This window comes from Octopus sinensis, linkage group LG7 (genome assembly GCF_006345805.1).
Source record: "Octopus sinensis linkage group LG7, ASM634580v1, whole genome shotgun sequence".
Taxonomy (NCBI): Eukaryota; Metazoa; Mollusca; class Cephalopoda; order Octopoda; family Octopodidae; genus Octopus; species Octopus sinensis.
The window spans coordinates 24490104-24515347 of record NC_043003.1 but is presented as its reverse complement, the minus strand read 5'-3'; the positions used below and the strand labels follow the sequence as shown (position 1 = coordinate 24515347).

Genomic DNA, 25244 nt, shown 5'->3' with positions numbered 1-25244 from the left:
GGTAAGAACTTTGCTTTGTAACTACATAGTTTGGGGTTCAGTCCCACTGCATGGTATGTGTCCTCTGCCATATCCTCAGCTTAACCAAAACCTTGTGTAGATGGATTTAGTAGATGGAAACTGAAAAAGGTCTGTTGTATATATGCTTGTATCATGATCATCATCATTGTCATTGTTTAACATCCAATTTCCACGCTGGCATGGGTTGGATGGTTTGACAGGTCTGGAAAACCAGTGGCTGCACCAGGCTCCAATCTGATCTGGCAATGTTCCTAGATAGATGCCCTTCCTAATGCCAACTATTTCGAGAGTAGTGTAGTGGGTGCTTTTTACGTGCCACCAGCACAGGAGCCAGTCAGGCAGCCAAAGCATTGATAATGCTTTTTATGTGTTTGGATAATGCTTTTTACGTGTTTGGATAATGCTTTTTACGTGCCACTGGCATGGGAGCCAGTCAGGGGGCACTGGCATGTTCGGATGGGGCTTTTTATACACACAGACACACATATATCATCATCATTTAATGTCTGCTTTCCATGCTGGCATGGGTTGGACAGTTTGGCATGGAGCTGGCTGGCTTAGCAGAGAGCTGTCCAGACTCTGGCTGTCTGTTGAGGTTTGGTTTCTATGGTTCCCAATGCCAACCACTTAACAGAGTGTGCTGGGTGCTTTTTGTGTGCCACTAGCTTGGGTGCATTTATGCAGCACCGGCATAGGTGCTTTTTAAGTAACACTGACACTGTAGATACGTGTGTTTGTGTGTTATTGTCTCCTCTCATAAGACTGTCATTGGCCTTGGTCTATAGTAGGAGGCACTTGTCCCAAGTGTTGTAGCGTGGGACTGAACTCAAAACCATGTGGTTGGGGAGCAAACTTCTTAACAATACAACCACACCTGAGCCTGTGTTGAAGAAGATAATTTTCACGAGTCGAGCACTCCTGTCTAATACCTGTTTACAATAAACGAGAATAAAAATTCTTTACCAAAGAGAACTTTATTTCTACTATAACAATGACCACATTTGTTCTGACAAACTGTCAGCTCTTTGGAATTCCCTTTTTTTTCCATATTTTTCCTGCAGCTGTTGAAGAGGTACATAAACAGTATGGATCTCACCAGTCTTGGAGGGCCTATAGTATCTTTGCTACAACCCCTTCCTCCAGATCAAAATACAAAAAAAGATCTGCTATGAATAGTAACCATTTTACAGCCAGCGCATCGATTTGTTTACATTTCACATCTGTACCCATGATGCTGGTTCTTGTACATAGTTGTTACCTTCAATTCTCATTATTAAGCTGATAAAGGCAGTTAATGGGCAGAACTAATAGTATATTTGACAAAATGCTTAGCAGCATTTCTTCTGGCACTCGGAGCTCAAATCCCACCAAGCTTATTGTTGCCTTTCATCCTTTTGTGATCAGTAAACTAGAGTACCAGTCAAGTCTCTAGTTTACTTATCATAGTCTCCTAAAATTGCTGGCATTGTGCCAAAATTTGAAGCAATTATGAGTCTGATCGAAGTCAAATTCAATGACTGACATCTGTGCTTGTGGAGTGCTAAGAGTAACATATGAGTGTGATCGTTGCCAGAGCAACAAGCTGGCCTCTGTGCTGGTGGCACGTAAAAAACACCATTCGAGTGTGATCATTACCTGCGTCGCCTTACTGGCACTTGTGCTGGTAGCACGTGAAAAAACATTCGAGTGAGGTTGTTGCTAGTGCCGCTGGACTGGCTCCTATGCAGGTGGCACATAAAAGGTACCGTTTGAGTATGGCTGTTGCCAGTACCGCCTGACTGGCCGGTTTGCCGGTGGCACGTAAAAACACCCACTACACTCTCGGAGTGGTTGTCTAGGAAAGGCATCCAGCTGTAGAAACTCTGCCAGATCAGATTGGTGCCTGGTGCAGCCATCTGATTCACCAGTCCTCAGTCAAATTGTCCAACCCATGCTAGCATGGGAAGCAGACGTTAAACTATGATGATGATGATGATGATGATGATTGTATCATAAAACCAATAACAGTCTTGGCAGGTTTGGTATGAAAAGAAGTTAAAAATATTCAATTTTGTTTTCTTTCTTTCATTATTTAATTAATTTACTTTTTCTTTTTTTTTTTCTTTTGCAGGTTTTTAACAAATTACTCGCACTTGCATTTACGGCATCTCAACAGAAATATGGATCAAATACCTGGTCTAACGTGCTGTTGTCTACAAATTCTGTAAGTTACAAGACAAATTTCATTCCACTTTCAACAACAGGTATCGCATCACCTGCATTACAGAAGCATTGCATTCAAGAAAATATTTGCATTAGCACAGAGTTCTGTTACCATCATCATCCTCATCATCATCATCCTTTAATGTCCATCTTCCATGCTGGCAGTGATTGGATAGTTAGACAGGATCCAACAGGTCTGTGGACTGCATTGTGTTCCAATTTCTGCTTTTGCAGGGTTTCTGTAACTGCATGTCCTTCCTAACAGCAGCTACTCTACTGAGTCTTTTGAGACATTAGTGAGGTGTTGTGCAGCTTGCAAAATTGGGATTCCCATTGAGTTAATCTGAGTGATTGACTGTGGCCACTGTAGGGTTGTAATATAGCTCTAGGTCTTTTCCAAACCTTACCAAGCAGTCCATCTTGTATACAGTAATTCTGGACTACATTTTGTAATGTGTCAATTCCTTCTTTAACATGATAGAGTGAGGCTTGAGTGGAATTTGCCAACATTTATAGCATGGCAGGTGACCAGGTAGAGGCTTAACTGTTTTATCTAAGTTGCTATTTAACCACTTCCCTAGGTCAGTTTGCTTGGAACAGATCTATGACCCAAAACATTCCAACCATGACCAGCTTCTCCTTTCTTAGGGTATGCCTAAGATTACATTATCTAATAATTTGTTTTGCTTTTCCTTAAATTTTAGGATGTGAGTGGGGAGATATTTTTCTGCTATCTCTAGAAAGTTAAATGACTGTATTGAGACCTCATTTGTTGGCTTGCTTTTATCCAGGTCATTACACTATGTTATTACACAACACAGCACCCAGTTCAGGAATTGAACTCATTACTTTACAATTATTAACCTGACCTCTTAATCACTAGGCTGTGTACATTCACTAGATCACCACAAAATATTCTACCATTTGATGACAACATAGTATCCCTTTTGATACCAGTCCATTTGAGACTACCCTTGGTCCGACAATACAAACTTCCAATTTTAAAGTGATCTGAAAACCTTTCATCAAAATATAAACACTTTAAAACAGTTCTATATTTAAGAGATGAGTAATTATGTACATTATTTACAATTGACGGATATTTGTCCGCATAGTGGTTAAGAGCGCGGGCTACTAACCCCAAGATTCTGAGTTCAATTCTAGGCAGTAGCCTGAATAATAATAATAATAATAATAACAACAACAACATCGAAAAATATCTTAGGAATGAGAACCTAGTTTCGAAATTTCCCCAAGACACCTGATGAAGGCTGGAGGGTATATCAGCCGAAACATTGTGTTAACAACAAACAAGATGAGGACAAATATCCATCAATTGTAAATAATGTAAATAATGTACTTTAAAACAGCTTTATATCATGGAATCAGACACAATCTGTAGCAGGTTGGAATCCAAAGTGTTTAGATAATTTTTCATTTTTTCAATTAAAAATGTAAAAGGTTGTTTTGTTGTTTCTGTTGCAGGTTTGTGTATTGTTTTAAAATTATTTTATTTTAATTCATTTTAATTTTTTTTTTCAGTTTTTAAGGATAATATCAACTGTAACTGGCAAGGATATCCAACCTTATATTGAACAGTGGGTGTATCCTTTTATTGAATTAACCCCTTGATTTTGTTACTAAAAGAGTTTTATGTACAGTTGGCACACTTGAACTAGCTGTCAGGAATGTCTTGACTATGCAAGTCAATCATCATCCAATTTATTTATCATTTCTTTATATTTATCATTTTCATTATCCAGTCTATTCAATTTATTTGGTTTGTGATTAATAGTACTGAGACTGTCCAGCATTAAAGCCTCTGTGGCATGGCATTGCATCTGCTGGTTGGGACACTTCATTTGTATGCCTCATATGTGCCTCCCCTGCCAACTCCTTTTCATGGAGTTGGCCACAGACACCAGACTGCACAGAGCCCTCAAATTCCGTTTCTGAGACCAGCTCAGGGCCACTCTCCTCCACTGCTCCATTAACTCAAATATCTAGGAGACAGATGTCAAGGGTCACCCAAAGTGGCAGCATGTCATTGTTGAAGGAATTGACTTGACATCAAAAGGTAGAGATCTGACATTGACGACAAAGAGTAACTCGCACTTCCTTGTCCCCCACCAACTCTCCCCTGTGATAAATGTCCCCAGCTCTTCTATACTGCCCTTGGCCTGAACAGCCACCTTGGGCACCAGCACCCTTTGCACCCATCAATATGAAGATGTTCAATCACTGGTTACAAGTTTACTACCCAGATAGGAGTTAATGCTGACAACAAATAGTAGATTTATCAGCAGGATTTCTGTAGATAGTTAAAGAGGGTACTCTGGTTGATAAAATTCCAACATGGGACTGAAATTATTCCTGCTGATCTCTTTGTCCACAATGATACTATATATAACGACAAAACTTTTATATCTATAAATTATATACAGCGTTGTCTAAAATCTATAGATATATCCTGTAGTATTGTATAGAGTACTGCAGAATATATATACTACAGCGTGGTTCCATGGTGTAGTGGTTATCACATCTGCTTAACACGCAGAAGGTCGCGAGTTCAAAACTCGCTGGAACCTATGTATTTTTAAAAGGCGGTGCTCCAGCATGGCCACGGTCAAATAACAGAAACAAGTGAAAGAGTAAAAGAATAATGTTACATCCAGTGGTCCTTAATTCATTGTCAGATGTCAGAGTGGCTGTGCACGCTTCATGGGGAATTTTGTGTTCAACCGCAAAAGGAATGTAGTTGAGCTTGAAATCAAACAAGATTATACAGCTAAAGGATCCTTAAAATATGTGGTAAGTTATTATGATGTCACGTAACTATTATTCACTGTTGTTGAACCCCAGTTTGATGCAGTAGCTTACACAGATACACATACAGACATATATATATATATATATATATAATATATATATTATATATATATATATATTATATATATATATATATATATATATACATATATATATACATATATATATTATGTATAATATAATATATGCTTCTCTTTGGTTGTTGGAATGTATATCATCATTTAATGTGTGCCTTCCATGCTAACACACACACACATGCACACACACACACGCACACACACACACACACATATGTACATATATGTATATATATGTTGTGTGTGTGTGTGTGTGTGTATTTGTGTATATATATATATGTATATCTCATCATCATTTAACATCTGATATATAATATACTAGCAAATGCACCCGTCTTTTGGATGGTTTAACCCTTTAGTATTTAAACCGGCCATATCCGGCCAAAAATATTCTGCCTGTTTTATGTTCAAACTGGCCAGATCTGGTCTCTCACACCAACCCTACAATATCGTTTGAAAAATGAACAGGTACCTCATCAAAATCTCATAGCTACAAGATGATGCCTGATTAGTTCAAGACAAAGTGGATAAAAAAGCATTAATTTGGGCAGAATAATGCAAACACTAAAGGGTTAAGTTGCTTTGGTGGTATTTTTGTCACTAAATAATTGAACTACTGAGAAGGTTTATGAGTAGCACGGCAATCTATGTTTCCGATTAACCTAGGAATAGAAAATCAAATTGAAGGGTGGTTATCGTGGATGTTATTGTATTTTAATGATCATAGAACATATAAGTTTGCATGCAATGCAAAGTAGAGCTACTGAAGTGTTTTGAGAGTAGATTACAGATAATGACTACAAAATGTAGTGGTTTTACAATTTTTCGTTTTTTGCATAATTGTGTTAATTCCATTATGCAGAAGACAGAATCGAAAAAAATTTGTAAAAATTCATGAAAATAAAAGAAGTTATGAGGGGTTTTACCATATGCTTACATCATAACTCTGCCCAAAACTCTTATTTAAATGTTGATTCTTTGGAATGAATTATATGTGATTGTTTAAAAATGGCCAGAATGACAATGCTAAAACATATTTGAAACAATGGACAACAGCCAAAATATCATAATGGATGGGTAAATAAGCATCCTTTAAGTGAAAAAATGCAATGGTCGGTAAACAAAGCCATCAACAAATAGAAGAGAGGGCTGGGAACATCACCTTTCAAGTAACTGAGAATAGGTAAAGGTAAGATTGCCAAAATTTAATGCAGTTTAAGTATGGAGATTTAAGATTGTTTGGTATTGTATATTCATTGTGAACTGTGTTCCTAGTCAATTTAATAAATGTTGCAGGTGGACAGTTGAAATAAATAGATAAAAATCCTTTCACTTTTATAAAAAGATTTAAAAAGTATGGAAGACCCTACATACTAAAAACTATGTCCATTTACGTAGGAGCTCTGGGCAAAATGTTATAGTGCATGACCATCTTTGGGACATAAGTAATGTGTGTGTAAAGTTTGGTGGAAATTGGTTGAAAATTGTGGAAATGCATGCGTTAGTCATTATTCACACACATGCTGCGATTTATATAAACTAGATATATATATATGTATGTATGTATAAAATATATTTATGTATGTAAAAAATATATATATGTATAGAATATATATTCATTCTTTTCTGCATTTCAGCCAAAAGGCTGTGGCCTTGCTGGGGCATTGCCAGTGTTATCACCTTTCCAGTGGCCATTCTTATATGATTGGCTTTTGGTGAATGAGGGAGTTTGACATTGCTGCCCTCTTTTGTGTTTCTTGCCATGATGTAGGTTGATCTGTGACCTTAGACAGCAGGAAAGGACACCTTTATTGTCATGACACTTTTGTTTTCATTTTTTTTTGCCTATTAATTCCTCTGTTTTATTCTACATTATTCCTTTCCAACTAATTAACCTATTACTATCTCTTGTCTCATTTCTTATTCCCCATTTCATTTCAGGGTCCTCTCACTGTGATCATTCAAGAACTAGATGGTTCCTTCAGTCACAATTTCAAAATTGAGGAAAACAAAACTAAATTTGAGATTACCTGCCATTCCAAAAGCCGGCGGTGAGTTGACTGAAGATTTTGTTATTCTCTGGAAAGCATATTGCAAACAGTCAGTGGTGGTGGCTGTTGTAGTGGTTATTGTTGTTCTTTTTCTTTTGTCTCCCACTCCTTGAACTGTGCCTCTTTCTTCAGTTATTTCATCCTATTTCTAGTTCCGACATTGTATTTCTTGGACAACATCACTGAATGTGTCCTTTAAGAAATTTTTTTTGTATGTAAGATAGTAGTGTAATTTGAATGAGGCACAGCTGCTCCTTCTAGCAGGTTGGATAACTTAATAGACATATCCCAGCTGAAACTGTATTTTGTGGTGCAGTTGTCTTTTTCCTTTGCTTAAGACTACTGCATTTGATAGCTTACAAGGTATATAAGATTAGAAAATGTCTCCTTGATTTTAGCAGGCCCTGTCTTGAACCACCATTTGCTAGTAACCTTAAGCCTAACCATGAGTTTATAAGTCACAGGCAAATTTTCTGGGACATTTTTGTCAAAAAAGAATCATGCCTTATAAACCATCAAATATGATAAATTAATTTCTAATAAAACTGAGAGAGTATTCTCAAGAGGTTTACTACTTAATATATGCTAGTACTCTGGCACATTCATTGAAATTTATTTTTCTCTACCTTGGATCATAGGGTGACCTGCTATGCTTGAGGAGACCTACTGAGTCAAGTACATCAACATAAAAATAATCAAATGGAAATTGTAGTTGTGATACCTGTGCCGGTGGCACGTAAAAAGCACCATCTGAACATGGCCGATACCAGCACCGCCTTGACTGGCTTCTGTGCCAGTGGCACGTACAAAGCACCAACCGATCGTAACCGTTGCCAGCCTCCCCTGGCACCTGTGCCGGTGGCACGTAAAAAGCACCCACTACACTCACGGCGTGGTTAGTGTTAGGAAGGGCTGCCAGATCAGATTGGAGCCTGGTGCAGCCTCCTGGCTTCCCAGACCCCGGTCGAACCGTCCAATCCATGCTAGCATGGAAAACGGATGTTAAACGATGATGATGATGATGATTGCAGGAAGTTTGAAAAATATCTAATTTGTTTTCCCCACTCATTTATTTTTGTTTATTTTCCAGAAACAAAAAGAAGAAGATTCCGTTGATGACAGGAGAAGAAGTAGACATGGATCTCAGTGCTATGGAGTAAGAATATTATATACTTGTGTTTATTTTATAAATATATCAAAGCTTGCTTACCAACCACACGCTTCCGAGTTCAGTCCCACTATGTGGCACCTTGGGCAAGTGTCTTCTACTATAACTTCGGACTGACCAAAGCCTTGTGAGTGGATTTGGTAGACGGAAACTGAAAGAAGCTCGTTGTATATATGTATATATATATATGTGTTTGTCCCCCCAATATTGCTTAACAACCGATGGTGGTGTGTTTACATTCCTGTAACTTAGCAGTTTGGCAAAAGAGACCGATAGAATAAGTACTTGGCTTACAAAGAATAAGTCCTCGGGTCGATTTGGTCGACTAAAAGGCCATCCCTAACAAACCATCATAAACTGCCATCCTCTACACACCATCATAAAGGCCATCCTCTACACACCATCATAAACTGCGAGCAGGGTACAAATTGTTGTCCTTAAATGCTCGCAGTTTATGCAACAAAATACATTTGTTCAACGCCTACGTCAGAAGTGTTGACTCTGACTTCATCACTCACGGAAACATGGGCGCATTCCTTACTCTGTGATGGGGTTTTCAACATTACGGGGTACAACCTCTTCCGTAAGGACCGCACTAACCGCTGTGGTGGTGGTGTGATGGTCTACATTCGTTCAAATTTTTTGGTAATACCTTGTGCCAATTTGAACGAATCACAAGAAGAAGTTTTTTTCTGTGACGTGCGTATGACCATGTCAACACTCCTGCTTGGCGTTGTTTATCGTCCCCCAAGTTACCATCGGGACACACAGCTTTGCAATGTCCTCCGAGCTGCTGCCAGGAAAACAGCCACTTATGTGTTTATTGCAGGCGATTTCAATCATCCTGAGATCGATTGGGAGACCTTCCATTGGCCACAGAGTGCAAACGATTTTGTTGAGCTTGTGCTGGACTCAAACTGGTCACAAGTAGTCACCTCTCCAACAAGAGGCGACAACACCTTGGACCTGCTCTTCACCACAACTCCTGAAGCAGTTATCAATTGCACTACGGAGGAACCTCTAGGTGACTCTGATCATGCTATGATCATCGCCAATCTGGCTCTTGCGGGCAACAAAAACCTGAACCATCTCCAATCTGCTTCCTTCGATTGGAAGAGAGCAGATTGGAACCTGTACCACACTGAACTACAGCACCCAAACTGGCGTGAATTCTACAACTCTGGAGATGTGAATACTATACTCCAGAGTATCCTGGACTCAATATGGGCAGCATGTGCAGCATCAGTGCCACGTAAACAAAAAAAGAAGAACCGCCCCAAAAGGGCAATTTGGGAAACTTCAGCGGTCCGACTTGCCAGGAGGGAACGTCGGACTGCTGAACGGGAATACAGGTTGCATAAATCAGACACCAACAGGAAGAAGCGGAATAAATCCTCCAACCATCTCAAGCAAGTGACAAAAAAAGCAGTGCTTGAATTTGAACAGTGCATAGCAGCCAATCCTGACAGCAAGGTTTTCTGGAAATATGTGCACTCAAAGCAGAGACCTCACTCTCCAGTGGGCCCTCTTCGCAACCCTCACACAAACCAGATCACTGACGACCCCAAGGAATGCGCAGAACTCATTGCCGAGTGCTATGCAAACATATTCACTGTTGAAAGTCAAAATGTACCATCTTCACCATCACTAACAGCAAACTCCATAACAACTATGGAATTTACACCTGCAATGCTGCGACGTCACCTTCAAAATAAGCCCAACTATGCCTCCCCTGGTCTCGATGGAGTTACATACCTGCTTCTCAAACGTGGCAGGCACTTCCTTTTACACCAGCTTTCTATTTTCTTCCAGTACTGTCTCAACAATGGTGCTACTCCGGAGCAGTGGAAAACTGCCAGTGTCATTCCTCTGTTCAAAAAGGGCGACCGCACATCACCTGTCAACTATCGCCCAGTCAGTCTCACTAGCTGTATTGCAAAACTGATGGAATCGTGTGTCAGAGAAACACTCTGGAACTTCTGGAGCTCTCACAGTCTCATCCGACCCTCACAATATGGATTTGTCCCTAACTCCAGCTGCAGTAACCAGCTGGTCGAGTTCCTTGAGGACATTACTCAGATTACTGACAGTGGCTCATGGGTGGATGTTGTCTACCTTGACTTTGCTAAGGCTTTCAACTCTGTGCCACACAAAAGGCTTATGGTGAAACTCTCTGCAATGGGTGTGGGGGATGACCTTTTTAACTGGTTGAAATCCTTCATCCTCAGCCGAAAGGAGGTAGTCACAGTTCTAGGACAGCACTCTACACCATATGAGATATCATCGGGTGTACCACAGGGATCTGTCCTTGGTCCCCTCTTGTTTGTGGCATACATTAACGACATAGATGCCAATTTAAAGAATGCCACAGTATTGAAATATGCAGACGACATCAAGCTGTACCTTGAAATCAAGAGGACAGATCCTGATGTCTAACAACTCTTTCCTGCAATCAGACCTAGACACAATGCAGCAATGGATCACAAACTGGCAAGAAACTGGCTGTGACAAGTGTACCACCATGCATTTTGGGAGAAAAAACCCTGCGTTCACATACTCCCTCCACAACACTGATATCAAGAAATCCTCTTGCGAGCGTGACCTAGACATCACTGTCAGCAGTGATTTGCGTTGGTCAAAGCATATCTCTAAGATTGTCAGGAAGGCCGAGGGTGTCTTGGCATCACTCAGCAGGTCTTTTGTTAGCCGCTCTCCAGCCATCTATTTAAAACTGTATACAGCTATGGTACGACCACACTTGGAATTCGCATCATCAGTTTGGAACCCCTATCTTGCACAGAACATTGACCTCCTGGAATCTGTCCAGAGACGTGCAACCAAACGCATACCCTCCATCAGACACCTACCATATTCTGAGCGCCTTGGTTCCCTGGGCATGGATTCACTGAAGCTCCGGCGTTTGGCGACGGACTTGGTAAACACCCACAAAGTTATCAACCACCTCACCAACAACAACACTGAACACCTTTTTGATCTCCATGTGTCTAACACACGTGGACATGCCTACAAAGTCAGAAAACAATACAGCTCCCATGACTTTCGGAAACATTTTTTCACGCTCAGAGTTGCTGAAGCATGGAATAAACTGCCTGCGTCAGTTGTTGACTGCCATGACACTGCATCTTTTAAGGCCCTCATGCTTTCCGAAATCCGCCGAAACTACACCTGATTATATATACACTTTAGATGAGTTGTAGTGCACCTGAGCACTGTACACAATTATTATTATTATTATTATTATTATTATTTTTATCTAGCATGGCCATAGTCTACCCACATGGTTCCGGGTCCAGTCCCACTGCGTGGCGCCTTGGGCAAGTGTCTTCTACTATAGCCTCGGGCTGACCAAAGCCGTGTGGATTGACGGAAACTGAAAGAAGCCTGTCATATATTTGTGTGTGTGTGTGTTTGTGCCTGTGTTTGTCCCCCCAACATTGCTTAACAACGATAATATTTTTCTTTTTTATCCTTTCAATTGCTTTTTAGTGCTGATTCCCCTGTTTTGTGGTTACGTGTGGACCCCGACATGACGCTGCTAAGACAAGTTGCTTGGGAACAGCCTGACTACATGTGGCAATATCAGCTGAAATATGAACGTGATGTAGTTGCACAATGTGAAGTAAGTTCAGTTTTGGGTTTCCTTTTTTTATCTTTTTGTCCCTAACTTCTCCTGCTAAAGGAGTTTTTGCTAAAAAAATTCAGAAAAGTAAAAAGAAATAAACTATTGCAGTTACCTTGTAGCTATTTAACTTTTCAAATCTTGCGTTGCAAGACAGGTGTGTGTTAGGAAAGCTGAAGAACCAGAAATACGTATCTGGGAATCTGGTAAGAGGAAGCACTGGGTAGATATAGTGTTTTTACACCTCTCTCATAAGAGAGAATTTTTTCTGCATGGTAACTGCAGTGGATTTGTCACAAACATATTTTAACTAATCTAAAGTTCATATATATATATATATATTTATATATGCTTTTGTGGCATACATGTTATGCTCTTTTTTCCCCTTCTTATCTCTATGGCACTGCTACTCAAAGTGGTGGTCTGCGAGCCATCAGCTGCCAGTATGCGGTGAGTTTCCAGAAAAGAAAGTAATATTATAAAATGCTGATGTAATATTGTATTATTTGTTTACAAAATAAATATAAGATTAAAAAATTGTCAACTTTTATTATATCCGTTATATATATTGTTTCTGGTATAAATTAGTTTCCCTTGAGAAGGGAGACACATCGAGCCAAGTGAAATCGTAATTGTGGCAGATACTGGTGTCACGCAACTGGCACCTGTGCTGGTGGCACATAAAAGCACCTATTACACTCTTGGAGTGGTTGGCGTTAGGAAGGGCATTCAGTCGTAGAAAACCATGCTAAATCAGATTGGAATCTGGTGCAGGCCCTCAGCTTACCAACACTAGTCAAACTGTCCAATCCATGCCATCATAGACAATGGATGCTAAATGATGATGATGATGATGATGATTTTAATGTTGCTACTGTTTACCATCTCTTTTAAGGCTATCGCTGCTCTAGTTGCCTACTCAACACCTGCAACACGGATGGCTTTAACTGATACCCTTGAGAATGAACAGTGTTTTTGTAAGGTTAGAATGGAAGCATGCTTCTGCCTCGCCAAAGTAAGTGAATGACTTTTATTATATTAATCACTATAGCTAATATTTCCTTAACCCTTTCGTTACCAACCCGGCTGAAACCGGCTCTAGCTCTGAGTACAAATGTCTTGTTTTCATAAGTTTTTAATTAAAATCTTCCACCAAACTTTAGTCACAATTTATGTTCCTAACACTAGCTGAATGATAACTAAATTATTTTGCTAAATTCTTTGTTATATTTAAAGCAATTGAAAGAAACACAGAGCATCTCAAAATAAATATGGTAACAAAAGGGTTAAATAGACATGAACGAATATTTGGAAATAAGCAAGAAGGTTTATAGAAGGGGTTCTCAGACATTTTTTATCTATGGACTCCTTTGATAAGTATTTTATTCTGGTGGACCCCTATTGTCATTCTGAGTTTAAAAACTAGTTTTATATAAACTTCTTCCAAAATTCATATTTTGATTTCCACAAGTTATTGTGCAGGTTGAACTATGTAAAATGAAAGTAATCTAGCTGTTTGCAATACACATCAATACATACCTCTAAAGCAAAACTTTTTCAGGAGCCCATAAAATACTATTGTGGATCCCCAAGTTGCTATTTTGTTGCGTGGACCCCCCAAAATCTTATATGGACCCCTGTTGAGAACCACTGGTTTATAGAGAAGACAGATTCCATATAATAGTTTGTAACTGTATATTTGATCCAGTCATGCTTAATATTACAAAATATTATTTTTACAAACTATCAACAGGAGATAACTAGCATTAAGTTGTGATGTTCATGCCCTTCTTCCTCAAGTGGTCATAACTGATATGCGTTTTACCATGCCACACCAAGATTCTCCATCCCAGTGTCTCTGCTAATAACATCAATGTATTTCAGTGGTGTTTGTCCTCTATTTAGATGCCTAAGTCTCCATTATGTAGCATTTGATGTAGAATAATGTTCAGTAAGATAGCAGTGACAAGCAAAGCATACCTTGTGTTGACCAATAACGGAGATGATCGGAATGTGTCGGTGAATCTCCTCTTTGGTCTTGTGCTCATGCCATGAGTTGTTTTGAGCTGTTGTGAGAAGCCTGGCATATATACTTTCAAGGTGTTCTTGAGATTTTTTCTAAATAGTTCAGGTTTTGATTCTACAGAGCAAAATGCTCTTGTTGGCTTTGAAATATTTGATTGCTACATATTATGAAGGGCTTTGCTCAAAAACACAATGTACCACCTGGATTGGAAGTTGAACCCACAATCTAGCGATTGTGAATAGGCCACTAGCCTTCACACTTCATTTCGCATTGCTCTGCAAGTGGAAGAATGGTAGAATCATTGGCACGTTGGCAGAAATGCTTTACAGTATATCTTCCAGTTCTCTGGATGACAAATTGATTGCCTAACATCACTTATATTAGACTAATCTTTAGGGAAATGAAAGAGGATGTCAGAAAAGAAAAATCCATTGCTCTATGTTGTAGCTAGTTCCTTTGAGTTACTTTGACAAAGACAGGCATGAATCATGCATGACTCACTTTTCCTATTTATTCTGTTAATGTGAGAAATCAATGTTTATTTGTAGGTTGCTAATGCCATGGTGTCAAGCTGGGCCGGACCTCCAGCCATGATGACAATCTTCAGAAAGATGTTTGGGTCCTATTCGTGTCCAATGATCATTCGACAGAACAACTTCTCTAACTTTCAGCAATATTTTTTACTCAAAGTAAGAAAGAGTTTGTATTTTCCCTTGAATCATTGTTGTTATTGTTATTGTTGAGCCCCTGAAGCAAAATCCCAACCAAGCATATCAAAGAATCAGATGATACAGCCTTGACTATCATCTAGGTTTTTATTTACTTTTTTTCCCTTGGCTATGTGTACCTAAGATAACATTATCCAATATGTTTTACTTTCTTAAGACACGGTGATTTGATGGAAATTTGGTTGCTATTTCTAGTAGGTTGAGCAACTGCATAGAGGCTCCCTCATTAGCTCTTCCTTAACCCTTTGCCTATCGTATTTATCATGTGATACCCTGGACATATTCTCTTGGTGTCCATGCATCATATATGCATCATATATGATGCATGGACACACATTCCCAGTTTTTCCAACCACCAGAATATTTTGGAACATATGAAAAAACATTTTATATTACTCAAAACATGAAACAAGAAGTAATGTGTGTGTGTATATATATATATATATATATATATTGTGTTTTATGTGATGCACAGGACACTTGGTAGATAATCTAAAGTCTCACCAACCGAATGTGGCCGATGCCAGTACCCCCAGACTGGCTCCTGTGCCGGTGGCATGTTAAAAGCACCATCTGAATGTGGTCGATGCCAGGTCCGCCTGACTGTCTCCCATGGACTGCAGACTCCACTCAAAGGCTTGGAGTAGGGGTGGAAATTAGGATAGTGAATTAGTTAAGAAGTAGAGTATACATAAAAAACAAAAAAAGGTTCAGGGTGCTCTAGCATGGCTGCAGTCAAAATGACTGAAACAAATAAAAGAATAAATGGTGCTCTAAAGGCCCCCTGGGGCCAAGTGGTGGTACTTAAACCAAGTAACAATTTATGTCTAACACACATAAATGGTCACTTTGGTGGACTTTTCTACACAGTTTCTCAGTGACAAATTTCTTATATAAAACTTTAGTCAGTCTATTTCTATGGTAGGGGTCATATATCAAAGGTGCTTTCTAATGGGATTGAACTCAAAACTGCATTGATGTTAAGCAGACTTCTTAACCACACAACCATGCCTATGTATGTTATGCTCTTCCAAATTTTTACCTTGTTGTACAACAAATCATTATTGTTGTTCTTTAACCCTAGGAGAGCACTGCTTATGCAAACCTATAATCAAAGACATTCCTGCCATGACTCTCCCATCTGTGTTTTTTTTTTATTTGTTTCAAATCTAGTATAGCTAAGATTGTGATATCCATTACACTTTTCTGTTTCAAATCTACCTCGGTTCATACCCAATAGGGTATGAGTTGAGGGAGATTTTAGCTGCTATTTCTAGTCAGTTCAGTGATCATATATTGATCCCTTTATTGGCTCATAGAAATCATTACTTGTATCAAATTATTCCTTTACTTGTTTATTTTCTTTCCAATGTTTCAGTTATTGGACAGTGGGGTACTGCAGTAAATTGTTAAAAAATAATTTAGGCCATTCTTAAAAATTTCAAAAAAATCTTTTGTTTTTGTTATTGAGAGGTGTTCTGCTTTTACCAAATTACCTTTATGAATGCTTCTGCTTTTAATTTCATTACAGACGATTCCCTGTGCAATGGCTCGCTTACGTAACATTCACAATATATGCCCCAATGATGTACTGAAATTTCTTCTTGATCTCTTCAAATATAACGATAATTCTAAAAACAAGGTAAGTTGATTGCTTGAATAAGTAAATATTACTTCTGAGTCATATGAAAGTATACAGAAAAAGCGAAAGAAGAAAATGTTATTAGTGATTGGTTTGTGATTTTATTTTTCGTGCATTTTTTTGTGAAGTGAAAATGATGGCTGTGTATTTCGGACGCTTGCTAGGTGCAAGTGTTGCTGTGTGGTTAAGACACTTGCTTCCCAACCACGTGGACTTGTGATCAGTCCTGCTGTGTGGCACCTTGCAAATGTCTTCTGCTATAGCCCCAGGCCAACCAAAGCCTTGTGAGTGTATTTGGTTGACAGAAACTGAAAGGCGGCAAGCTGGCAGAAATGTTAGCACACCGGGCAAAATGCTTAGCTGTATTTCGTCTGCCATTACATTCTAAGTTCAAATTCCGCCAAGGTCAACTTTGCCTTTCATCCTAAAAAGCATTTGTACTGGTGCCACATACAAAGCTCTGAGTACACTCTGTTAGGAAGGGCATTGAGCCGTAGAAACTTTGTCTGAACAACCCATGCTAGCATAGAAAATGAAGGTTATATGATGACAATGATGCTGGTTGCTGTATAATTGATTGTACTACTGGTGACTGATGTAAACATGTTTGTAGAGTGTTTGTTGTTATTCTTAAATATCTCCTGTTTTTTTTCTGTATTTTGTAAATCTTGTGAGCTGCATGTATTTAAAAAATATATATATTTTATGTCTGCAGTATTCTGACAACTACTACCGTGCTGCATTAATTGATGCACTTGCTGCTACTGTAACACCAGCTGTTGCTGCTGTCAGTCTTCTCAAGTAAGTACTTGTGCCCTAGCCCCTACTACTATAGTACGTGTCTGTCTGTTTGTTTCCCCATTACTTTGCTGATATGTAAGGATAACCTTCACTCAACTTATAATAGCCACTTAAATCCTTTAGCATTTGAACTGACCATAACCAACCCAAATATCCAACTGTAGAAAATCGACACCACGATTGTATATATTTATTGTAAATCCTTGAGTATAGTCTTCCTTTGAGTATAATACGCAGGGGATTTTTAGGGGGCTGTACCTCTGAAAAACCTAAACCTTGTGTATAATATGCACCCCTTCTCTAACTTGAGTCAAGGAGGTCTATATAACATCCCTGGTTTGTAAAAATGTATACGGTAACGTCCTTTATTATTATTGTATATATAACATAATGCAAACGTGTAGCTTTTTTGTGCATTTTGCTTGCAGAAAATAAAGAAATAACAGTAATAACGTTTAATAAATGTTGCTTACTGCAAGTTATGGATGATTCTTTTATGACTTCATTGCTTTCAGGCTTAGCTTAAGGTATTTTTGCACCCAACATCACAAAATGCGTCTAAATAAACATTGTCAGACAGCAAATCGAGACTCGGACATTGCTTAGAAAATAATTTTCATTTCTAACCTCATATATAGTATGCACTAGGGATTTTGACCTTTAAATTTTGGGAAAAAAATGTGGATTATACTTGAGGATTTATGGTATATATTTGCACATGTGTGTATACACACTCACATATACACACACACACACACAGACATACATACATATATACATATATAGAGAAAGAGAGTGGGAGGGTCTGTCTTGTGATCAAAGAGTTGTGATTTTCATTTTGAATTTGATTTCCAAACATGTGATTTAATTTCATTGATTAATTTTCTGAGCAACGAACTAAACTAAATTTTCTTATTTGTTTTGCCTTGATGCTTCCCCAGCACTGGAATTAATCTAGACAGTCTGTCAGCTGACGTAAAGCTAATACTTGAAGAAATCACACGATTCATGAATCTCGAAAAACTGCTGCCCTGCTATCGACACACGGTTGCAGTCAGGTTAGCTATTCATTAAACAAACTTACTTGTTTCCTATCTGACCTTGACCCTCAGATTTATTCTCCTTCTCCTCTTCTTCATCTTCTCCTCATAATGTTTTTTGTCTTTCTCTCAACCTCACTCTTCCTACTTGTTTTCTTCCTCTGATGCCTCCCTTTACACTTTCCTCTTTTTATTTTATTTTCATGTTAGTGTTAGGTTAGGAAACAGTCTGAATAATATTAATCTAAATAATAACACAATGTACTCTCATATTCAAATACTCGTGCCAGTGGCACGTAAAAAGCACCATCCGATCGTGGCTGTTGCCAGCCTCGCCTGGCCCCCGTGCTGGTGGCATGTAAAAAGCACCATCCGACCGTGGCCGTTTGCCAGCCCCGTCTGGCACCTGTGCCGGTGGCACGTAAAAGGCACCCACTACACGCACGGAGTGGTTGGCGTTAGGAAGGGCATCCAGCCATAGAAACATTGCCAAATCAGACTGGGCCTGGTGCAGCCTTCTGGCTTCCCAGACCCCAGTTGAACCATCCAACCCATGCTAGCATGGAAAGTGGACACTAAATGATGATGATGATGATGATGATACACTGATGTATACTACTACTACTGCTGCTGTTGTTGTTGTTGTTGTTAAGCAACAAAACGGGTAATGGTGATAAGGTGATGGTCTAGGGCTGAGGGGCGGGATACCCCAGACTGTGGTAAAAAAAAATTTTGGTTGTTTTGTAGTCGAGGGCTCATCGTTGACGCCTGACACCACTGGGAGGTGGCCCTCGAAGTTGCTGGAAATGGAGATCTTCAGGTCCAAATTCTTGAACGGCTGCTGCAGCAGCAGCAGCAGCAGCAACAGCAACAAGAACATTGTAATGTATTTCTTTAATGATCTTTTCTACTGTAGGCATAAGGTCTGAAATTTGGGCGAGGAAGCCGGTCATTTCCATTGACCCCAGTGTGTGTAATTTGCACTTATTTCATTGACCTCAAGAGGATAAAAGGCAAAGTCAATGTTGGCGGAGTTTGAACTCAGAGTATAAAGACAGACAAAATTCCGCTAAATGTTTTGTCTGGTGTGCTAACGATTCTGCCAGTTCGCCACTTTATTACTATTACTACTACTACTACCACCATTAATAATGATTTCCCTTACTTGAAAAAACAAGCAAGAGTTAGTAACAGGAAAGGCGTTCAGCTGTAAATGCTTGAAATGATATATATTCACCTAATCCTTGTTAGCATAGGAAAATGAATGTACCTTGGTGCACTGTAATATAACAATGTAATAACATGTACTGTTGCAGTCCTATAATGCTTCTACAGTGTACTCTGATGTACTCAACATGAATACAATGTACTCTACTGTATTTTGATAACAATACTAACAGAATGTATTTGTTTATTGTGATTGGCGTTAGGAAGGGCATCCAGCCATAGAAACATTGCCAGATCAGACTGGGCCTGGGGCAGCCTTCTGGCTTCCCAGACACCAGTTGAACCGTCTAACCCATGCTAGCATGGAAAGCAGACACTAAATGATGATGATGATGATGATAATTATATACTTAGTTGTATTCTAATAACAGCATAACATACTGTAGTGTACTCTAATAATAATTAAATGTACTCTGCTGTATTCTAATACTAATACAAAACACTCTGGTGTATTCTGATAATAACTACGATATAAATACTCTGGCATACTTTGAGTAAAAGCACAATGCGCACTAGTGTACACTTCTGCTTTTTACCAATGGTAACTATTTTATTGATGTCATGCATTCGGTTTTGACATTTTCCTCATCTTGTTTTGTGTTGCAGCTGTATTCGTGCAATTCGTGTGCTGCAAAAAAACGGTCATCTCCCCAGTGATCCACAGATATTTGAGAGTTATTCAAAATATGGCATTTACAGAGACATACGACTGGCAGCTTTTGAAGCTTTGGTCGACTATATTAGTGGTGAGTGTCATATTGGATTCTTCATCCTTTTGTATATATATACTTTTATTCTTTTACTTGTTTCAGTCATTTGACTGTGCAGTATTGCCTTTAGTTGAGCAAATTGGCCCCAGGGCTTATTCTTTGGAAGCCTAATACTTATTCTGCTGGTCTTTTTTGCGGAATCACTATGTTACAGGGATGTAAATGCACCAACATTGGTTGTCAAACGATGTTGCGGGGACAAACATACACACACACACACACACACACACACACACACACACATATATATATATACAACAGGCTTCTTTCAGTTTCCATCTACCAAATGAACTCACAGGGCTTTGGTTGGCCTGAGGCTATAGTAGAAAACACTTGCCCAAGGTGCCATGCAGTGGGACTGAACCAGGAACCATGTAGTTGGTAAGCAAGCTACTTACCACACAGCCACTCCTGTGCCTATATATATATATATATATGCACACACACATACATACACTTTTGAATTTTGAATAGTTACCACATTTAGTTAGAGTAAGAAGTAGCAACTTCATAACTAATGAAGTCTTCATAACTTATTGAAGTTGTTCCATTTTTATGTCGCTGAGAAAAAATAAGAAAGAAAAAATTAAAATATACATCATAAAATTTTACCTTCCTTTAAATTCTGTGGTTTTGTTTTAATAAGAATAAGTAAGCTTTTAGTAGTATATTTTTTACAAATGTTAAATCATTTGGTGAGGGTCTCCGAAAGGGGTTTCAGGGAGTAGTGTCCTTACCCTCCTGAGCTAGTTTTCCACCACATTTCTTAAAAATCATGGTAGAAACCTTGGTCTCGGGACCACTTGTGTCTAGAAACTGAGGTTGGGAGTAAGGAAGGGCATGCTCCCCATAGAAAATCCAGCTCCAAAAAAGCCTCATGATAGCAATGGGGAATGGGCACCAGCCAGCCAGCCCAAAGGTCGGGGTGGGCTGCACCTGCCTACCTCGGTTTCTATGGCATTGAGGTAGATCTGGCCACTCCGGTTAATGGGGACAAAGCCTGGATTTAAAAGAGTGAATGATGATGATGAAGTTGATATTTTAGAATTTTTTAAATGTTTGAGATTTAAAAAAAACTATCAATATTTCTTCTGTTGCAGCTGATGTCAATGCTGATAAACTAAATTGGTTGATCAACTTAATGCAAACTGATCCCGATATATATGTCAGGTAAATGTCACTGTGTCCTTCCTTTTATATGATTGGTAGGGTAATGTGCCTGCTATTTCTGTCTGGTTGAGCAATCATGAAGAAACTCTTGTCATTGACTCGGATACATTTTACTGTTTCTATTGCAGGCACAAAATAATGGAAATGCTTGTTAAAAAGCCACCGTTTCTTAAAGGAGACTCAAGTCCATTGAATACGGAAGAACTCGTAGATAGTTTATGGAAACTGATGACGTAAGATATTTTTTTTTTCTCTTTTACTTGTTTCAGTCATTTGACTGTGGCCATGCTGGAGTACCGCCTTTAGTTGAGCAAATCGACCCCAGGACTTATTCTTTGGAAGCCTAGTACTTATCCTATCAGTCTCTTTTGCCAAACCACTAAGTTACGGGACATAAACACACCAGCATCAGTTGTCAAGCGATGTTGCGGGGACAAACACAGACACACAAACATATACAACACATACATATATATATATATACATATATATGACAGGCTTCTTTTAGTTTCCGTCTACCAAATCCACTCACAAGGCTTTGGTCGGCCCAAGGCTATAGTAGAAGACATTTGCCCAAGGTGCCATGCAGTGGGACTGAACCAGAAACCATGTGGTTGGTAAGCAAGCTACTTACCACACAGCCACTCCTGCACCTATATATTAATAATTATATTTTACTTGGTGTGAGAAACCAGATCTCGTCAGTTGGCACATAAAACAGGCTGAATGTTTTGGCCAGATATGGCAGTTTAAATGCTAAAGGGTTAAGCAGATTATAATCTTGTATTTCACCCTTGGCCTGTCCAAAGCATTTTCGTGAGTTTGCCCAAAATGTTCATACTGGTTTTCCAACTCTTAGTCAACCCTTGTTTGATACATTCTGAGTAATTATACAGCTTCCCTTTCATAAGTCTCAAGTTCCTTTGGTGGTTGAAAAAAAATTGGGAATGTATATCATATATGATTCATGGGACCCAGGGAAATATGTCCTGTGTGTCACATGTAATACACAGGACAGTCAAAGTGTTACAAAAGAAATAGTAAAATTTAGAAGGTAATTCACCTTTGTTTATGATATTGTCATTTTCATAATTTGATCAATGAAATCCTCTTTGTTACTTTTGAATGACTGCTTGTTTTTTTACCAAATTCTCTACAGGACTGGCTGTCCACATGACAGTCGTCTCCGATGTGGTATTGCTGATCTCTATTACTGTCTTTACGGTCGCACTCGCCCTACTAAATTGCCCACACCTGAGGTAAGTATAAATCTGCGTCTCTGCAATACATAGATGCATGCAGACATGAACACACACACACATACACGCACACGCACACACACACACTCATGCACACACACTTATAAGATCTAGGAATTGAACCTGTGATCTTATAGCCTGCACCCAGTATATATTGCAAGCAGGGGAGCGAACCCCTATCACTCTCCAGCAGATGATGGGATCATGAGACCAACTCAATTTTGAGCTAGTTTGCTCATCGTCACTTGCTAACACCTGGCCACTTAAGAGATTAACTTTATTTATTTAAAATGATATATGCTGCCCTTTTCAAACCTAGCTAGGCTCATGGGCCCGGTTTCCCGGTTTCTGTGGTGCATGTGTTACCCCCAGCTGGACAGGACACCAGTCCATTGCAGCGTTACTCAAGAAACAGGAAGAGAGAGTGAGAGAAAATTGTGGCGAAAGAATTCAACAGGGGTCACCACTACCACCCTGCCAGAGCCCTGTGGAGCTTTTTAGGTATTTTTGCTCAATAAACACACAATGCCCGGTCTGGGAATCGAAACCGCGATCCTCCGACCGCGAATCCGCTGCCCTAACCACTGGGCCATTGTGCCTCCACATTTTATTTATTTACCATTGTTAGCATGTCAGACAAAATACTTAGAGACGTTTCTTCTGGCTCCTTATGTTCTGAGTTCAAATTTCATGAAGGTTGACTTTGCCTCTCATCCTTTCAAGGTCAATAAACTAAACCACCTGTCAGATACTGGGGTCAGTGTAATCAACTTACCTCCTCTCTCCTAAGTTGCTGGCCTTGTGCCACACTTACAAAGAACTATTTATTTATTTATCTACTCTGTTTTTTGTTTTTTTTTTTTTGCTTTTTCTGTTTTTTATTTATTTTTTATTTCTTTCTTAGGGCAAAGATAAGAAACCTGTACTGCCAGGCATAGAGGTACCAGTCACACAACCACCACCAGCACCACCAACAACAGCAGCAGCAGTAGTAGCAGTGGCAGCACCACCCCTACCAGCATCATCATTATCTTCATCGTCATTGCTGCCAACGTCATTACCATCATCACTGGGACCCAGTGCCACTCCACCAGTTCTTAGTGCAGGAACAGCTAATACCATAGACACCACAACCACAACCATCACCACCACCACCACCACCACCACCACGACTACCACCACAGATACTAATGTTACTGCTCTACCTGTAACAGTAGTACACCCACCTCTTCAAGGCCCACCAACTACTGATGTGAAACCACCCATTCCACAATCTCCTTCAACAGGCTTTGACATCTCTCAGCCAAACATGGAAAACAATCCGATTGTAAGTGGAACATTGTTTATATGTCTTTGTTCCTCTGATGAGTTATTCATAGAATTTTGTCTTCTTTGAAGTCTGTTAATCTTTGCTCTTTGCAGTTCTTGTTTTGCAGTGTTTTTTTTTCAGCTTTTTTTTATTTATGATAGTCATTGTTGTTCTTTTTTTATTGTTTACTTGTTTCAGTCATTAGACTGTAGCCAGACTGGGGCACTGTGTTAAAGAAGTTTTTTTTTCGCTTCTCAACCATATGGTTCTGGGTTCAGTCCCACTGTGTAGTACCTTGGGCAAGTGTCTTCTGTTATAACCTTGGGCCAACCAAAGCCTTGTGATTGGATTTGGTACATGGAAACTGAAAGAAGCCTGTTGTGTATATATATATATATATATATATATATATATATATGCTTTCGGTGCGAATGGTTTTTTTTTTTATACGGTGCTGTTTTTACAATCCTGTAAATAATAATAATGGTATTTTATATAAGCTTAAAGCTTATGGCGATCACCACGCAATGACTAAGGAAAATAGTCTAATAAAGGGGCATATAAGCCCTCGACAGGAAAAAGAAGGCTTTCCTATCCACTTGGGAGTTGAACCAACATTCCTTTGTTAACATGACTAAGTGTGTTACCTTTACACCAGGGAATCAGCCTCCCTTTTCCTGTCAAATGTAAGAACTATTAAGGTTCATGTTTGTTTTTTAATATGTATTGCACGGTGATTGCCATAAACTTTAAGCTTATATAAAAATACCATTTTATATATATATATTTATCTATATGTGTATGTTTTTGTTTGTGCCCCTTCACTGTTTGACAACCAGTGCTGGTCTGTTTACATCTCTGTAACTTAGTGGTTCAGCAAAAGAGACAGCTGATGGTATTTGCCCTCACAGTTTGTAGCTGAATGAAGCAAAACAAATAATACATTTCGGTTTAGGAAAATAAAAATAGAGAGTCAAAACTATTGAAAAGGTTGCAAGATGCGACGAAAATTTTAGGAAAATAAAAATAAGAAATAAGTGGAAATTTTACCAGTGTGTGTGTTAAATTATATGGCACAAAAAGAAAATGACTCTCCCCAGGCACAACAGAAATAATACATTATTACTGTTTTGTCACTGGTTATTTTTGTGTATAGCTTAACAAAGCTATTTCCCCCTGTATAGCCACCTGCCAGTGTTTCAGTTGCTGTGATCTTCTTGTTAGAATAAGTACCAGGTATACACTGGGATCGATGTAGTTCAAATTCTGTTGAGATTGATTTTG

The 25244-nt window shown here is 39.0% G+C and overlaps 1 protein-coding gene and 1 non-coding gene across 3 annotated transcripts in view; both read left to right on the top strand.

The window, feature by feature from the left end:
- LOC115214283 (transcription initiation factor TFIID subunit 2-like) overlaps window positions 1-25244 on the top strand; it is a 67266-nt gene that overhangs the window by 37000 nt on the left and 5022 nt on the right. For both annotated transcript variants that reach the window (XM_036504636.1, XM_029783429.2), the window contains exons 13-28: window positions 2132-2224; window positions 3766-3827; window positions 4920-5034; window positions 7071-7180; window positions 8271-8336; window positions 11856-11988; window positions 12884-13003; window positions 14563-14703; window positions 16274-16384; window positions 17100-17185; window positions 18127-18243; window positions 20059-20198; window positions 21323-21392; window positions 21521-21625; window positions 22552-22651; window positions 23556-23978. In XM_036504636.1, the coding sequence (XP_036360529.1) occupies window positions 2132-2224; window positions 3766-3827; window positions 4920-5034; window positions 7071-7180; window positions 8271-8336; window positions 11856-11988; window positions 12884-13003; window positions 14563-14703; window positions 16274-16384; window positions 17100-17185; window positions 18127-18243; window positions 20059-20198; window positions 21323-21392; window positions 21521-21625; window positions 22552-22651; window positions 23556-23978 (1992 nt within the window). The remainder of the gene's footprint in view (window positions 1-2131; window positions 2225-3765; window positions 3828-4919; window positions 5035-7070; window positions 7181-8270; window positions 8337-11855; window positions 11989-12883; window positions 13004-14562; window positions 14704-16273; window positions 16385-17099; window positions 17186-18126; window positions 18244-20058; window positions 20199-21322; window positions 21393-21520; window positions 21626-22551; window positions 22652-23555; window positions 23979-25244) is intronic.
- On the top strand, window positions 4739-4811 carry Trnav-aac. The gene has a single exon. It is a non-coding gene; the product is annotated as a tRNA-Val (tRNA).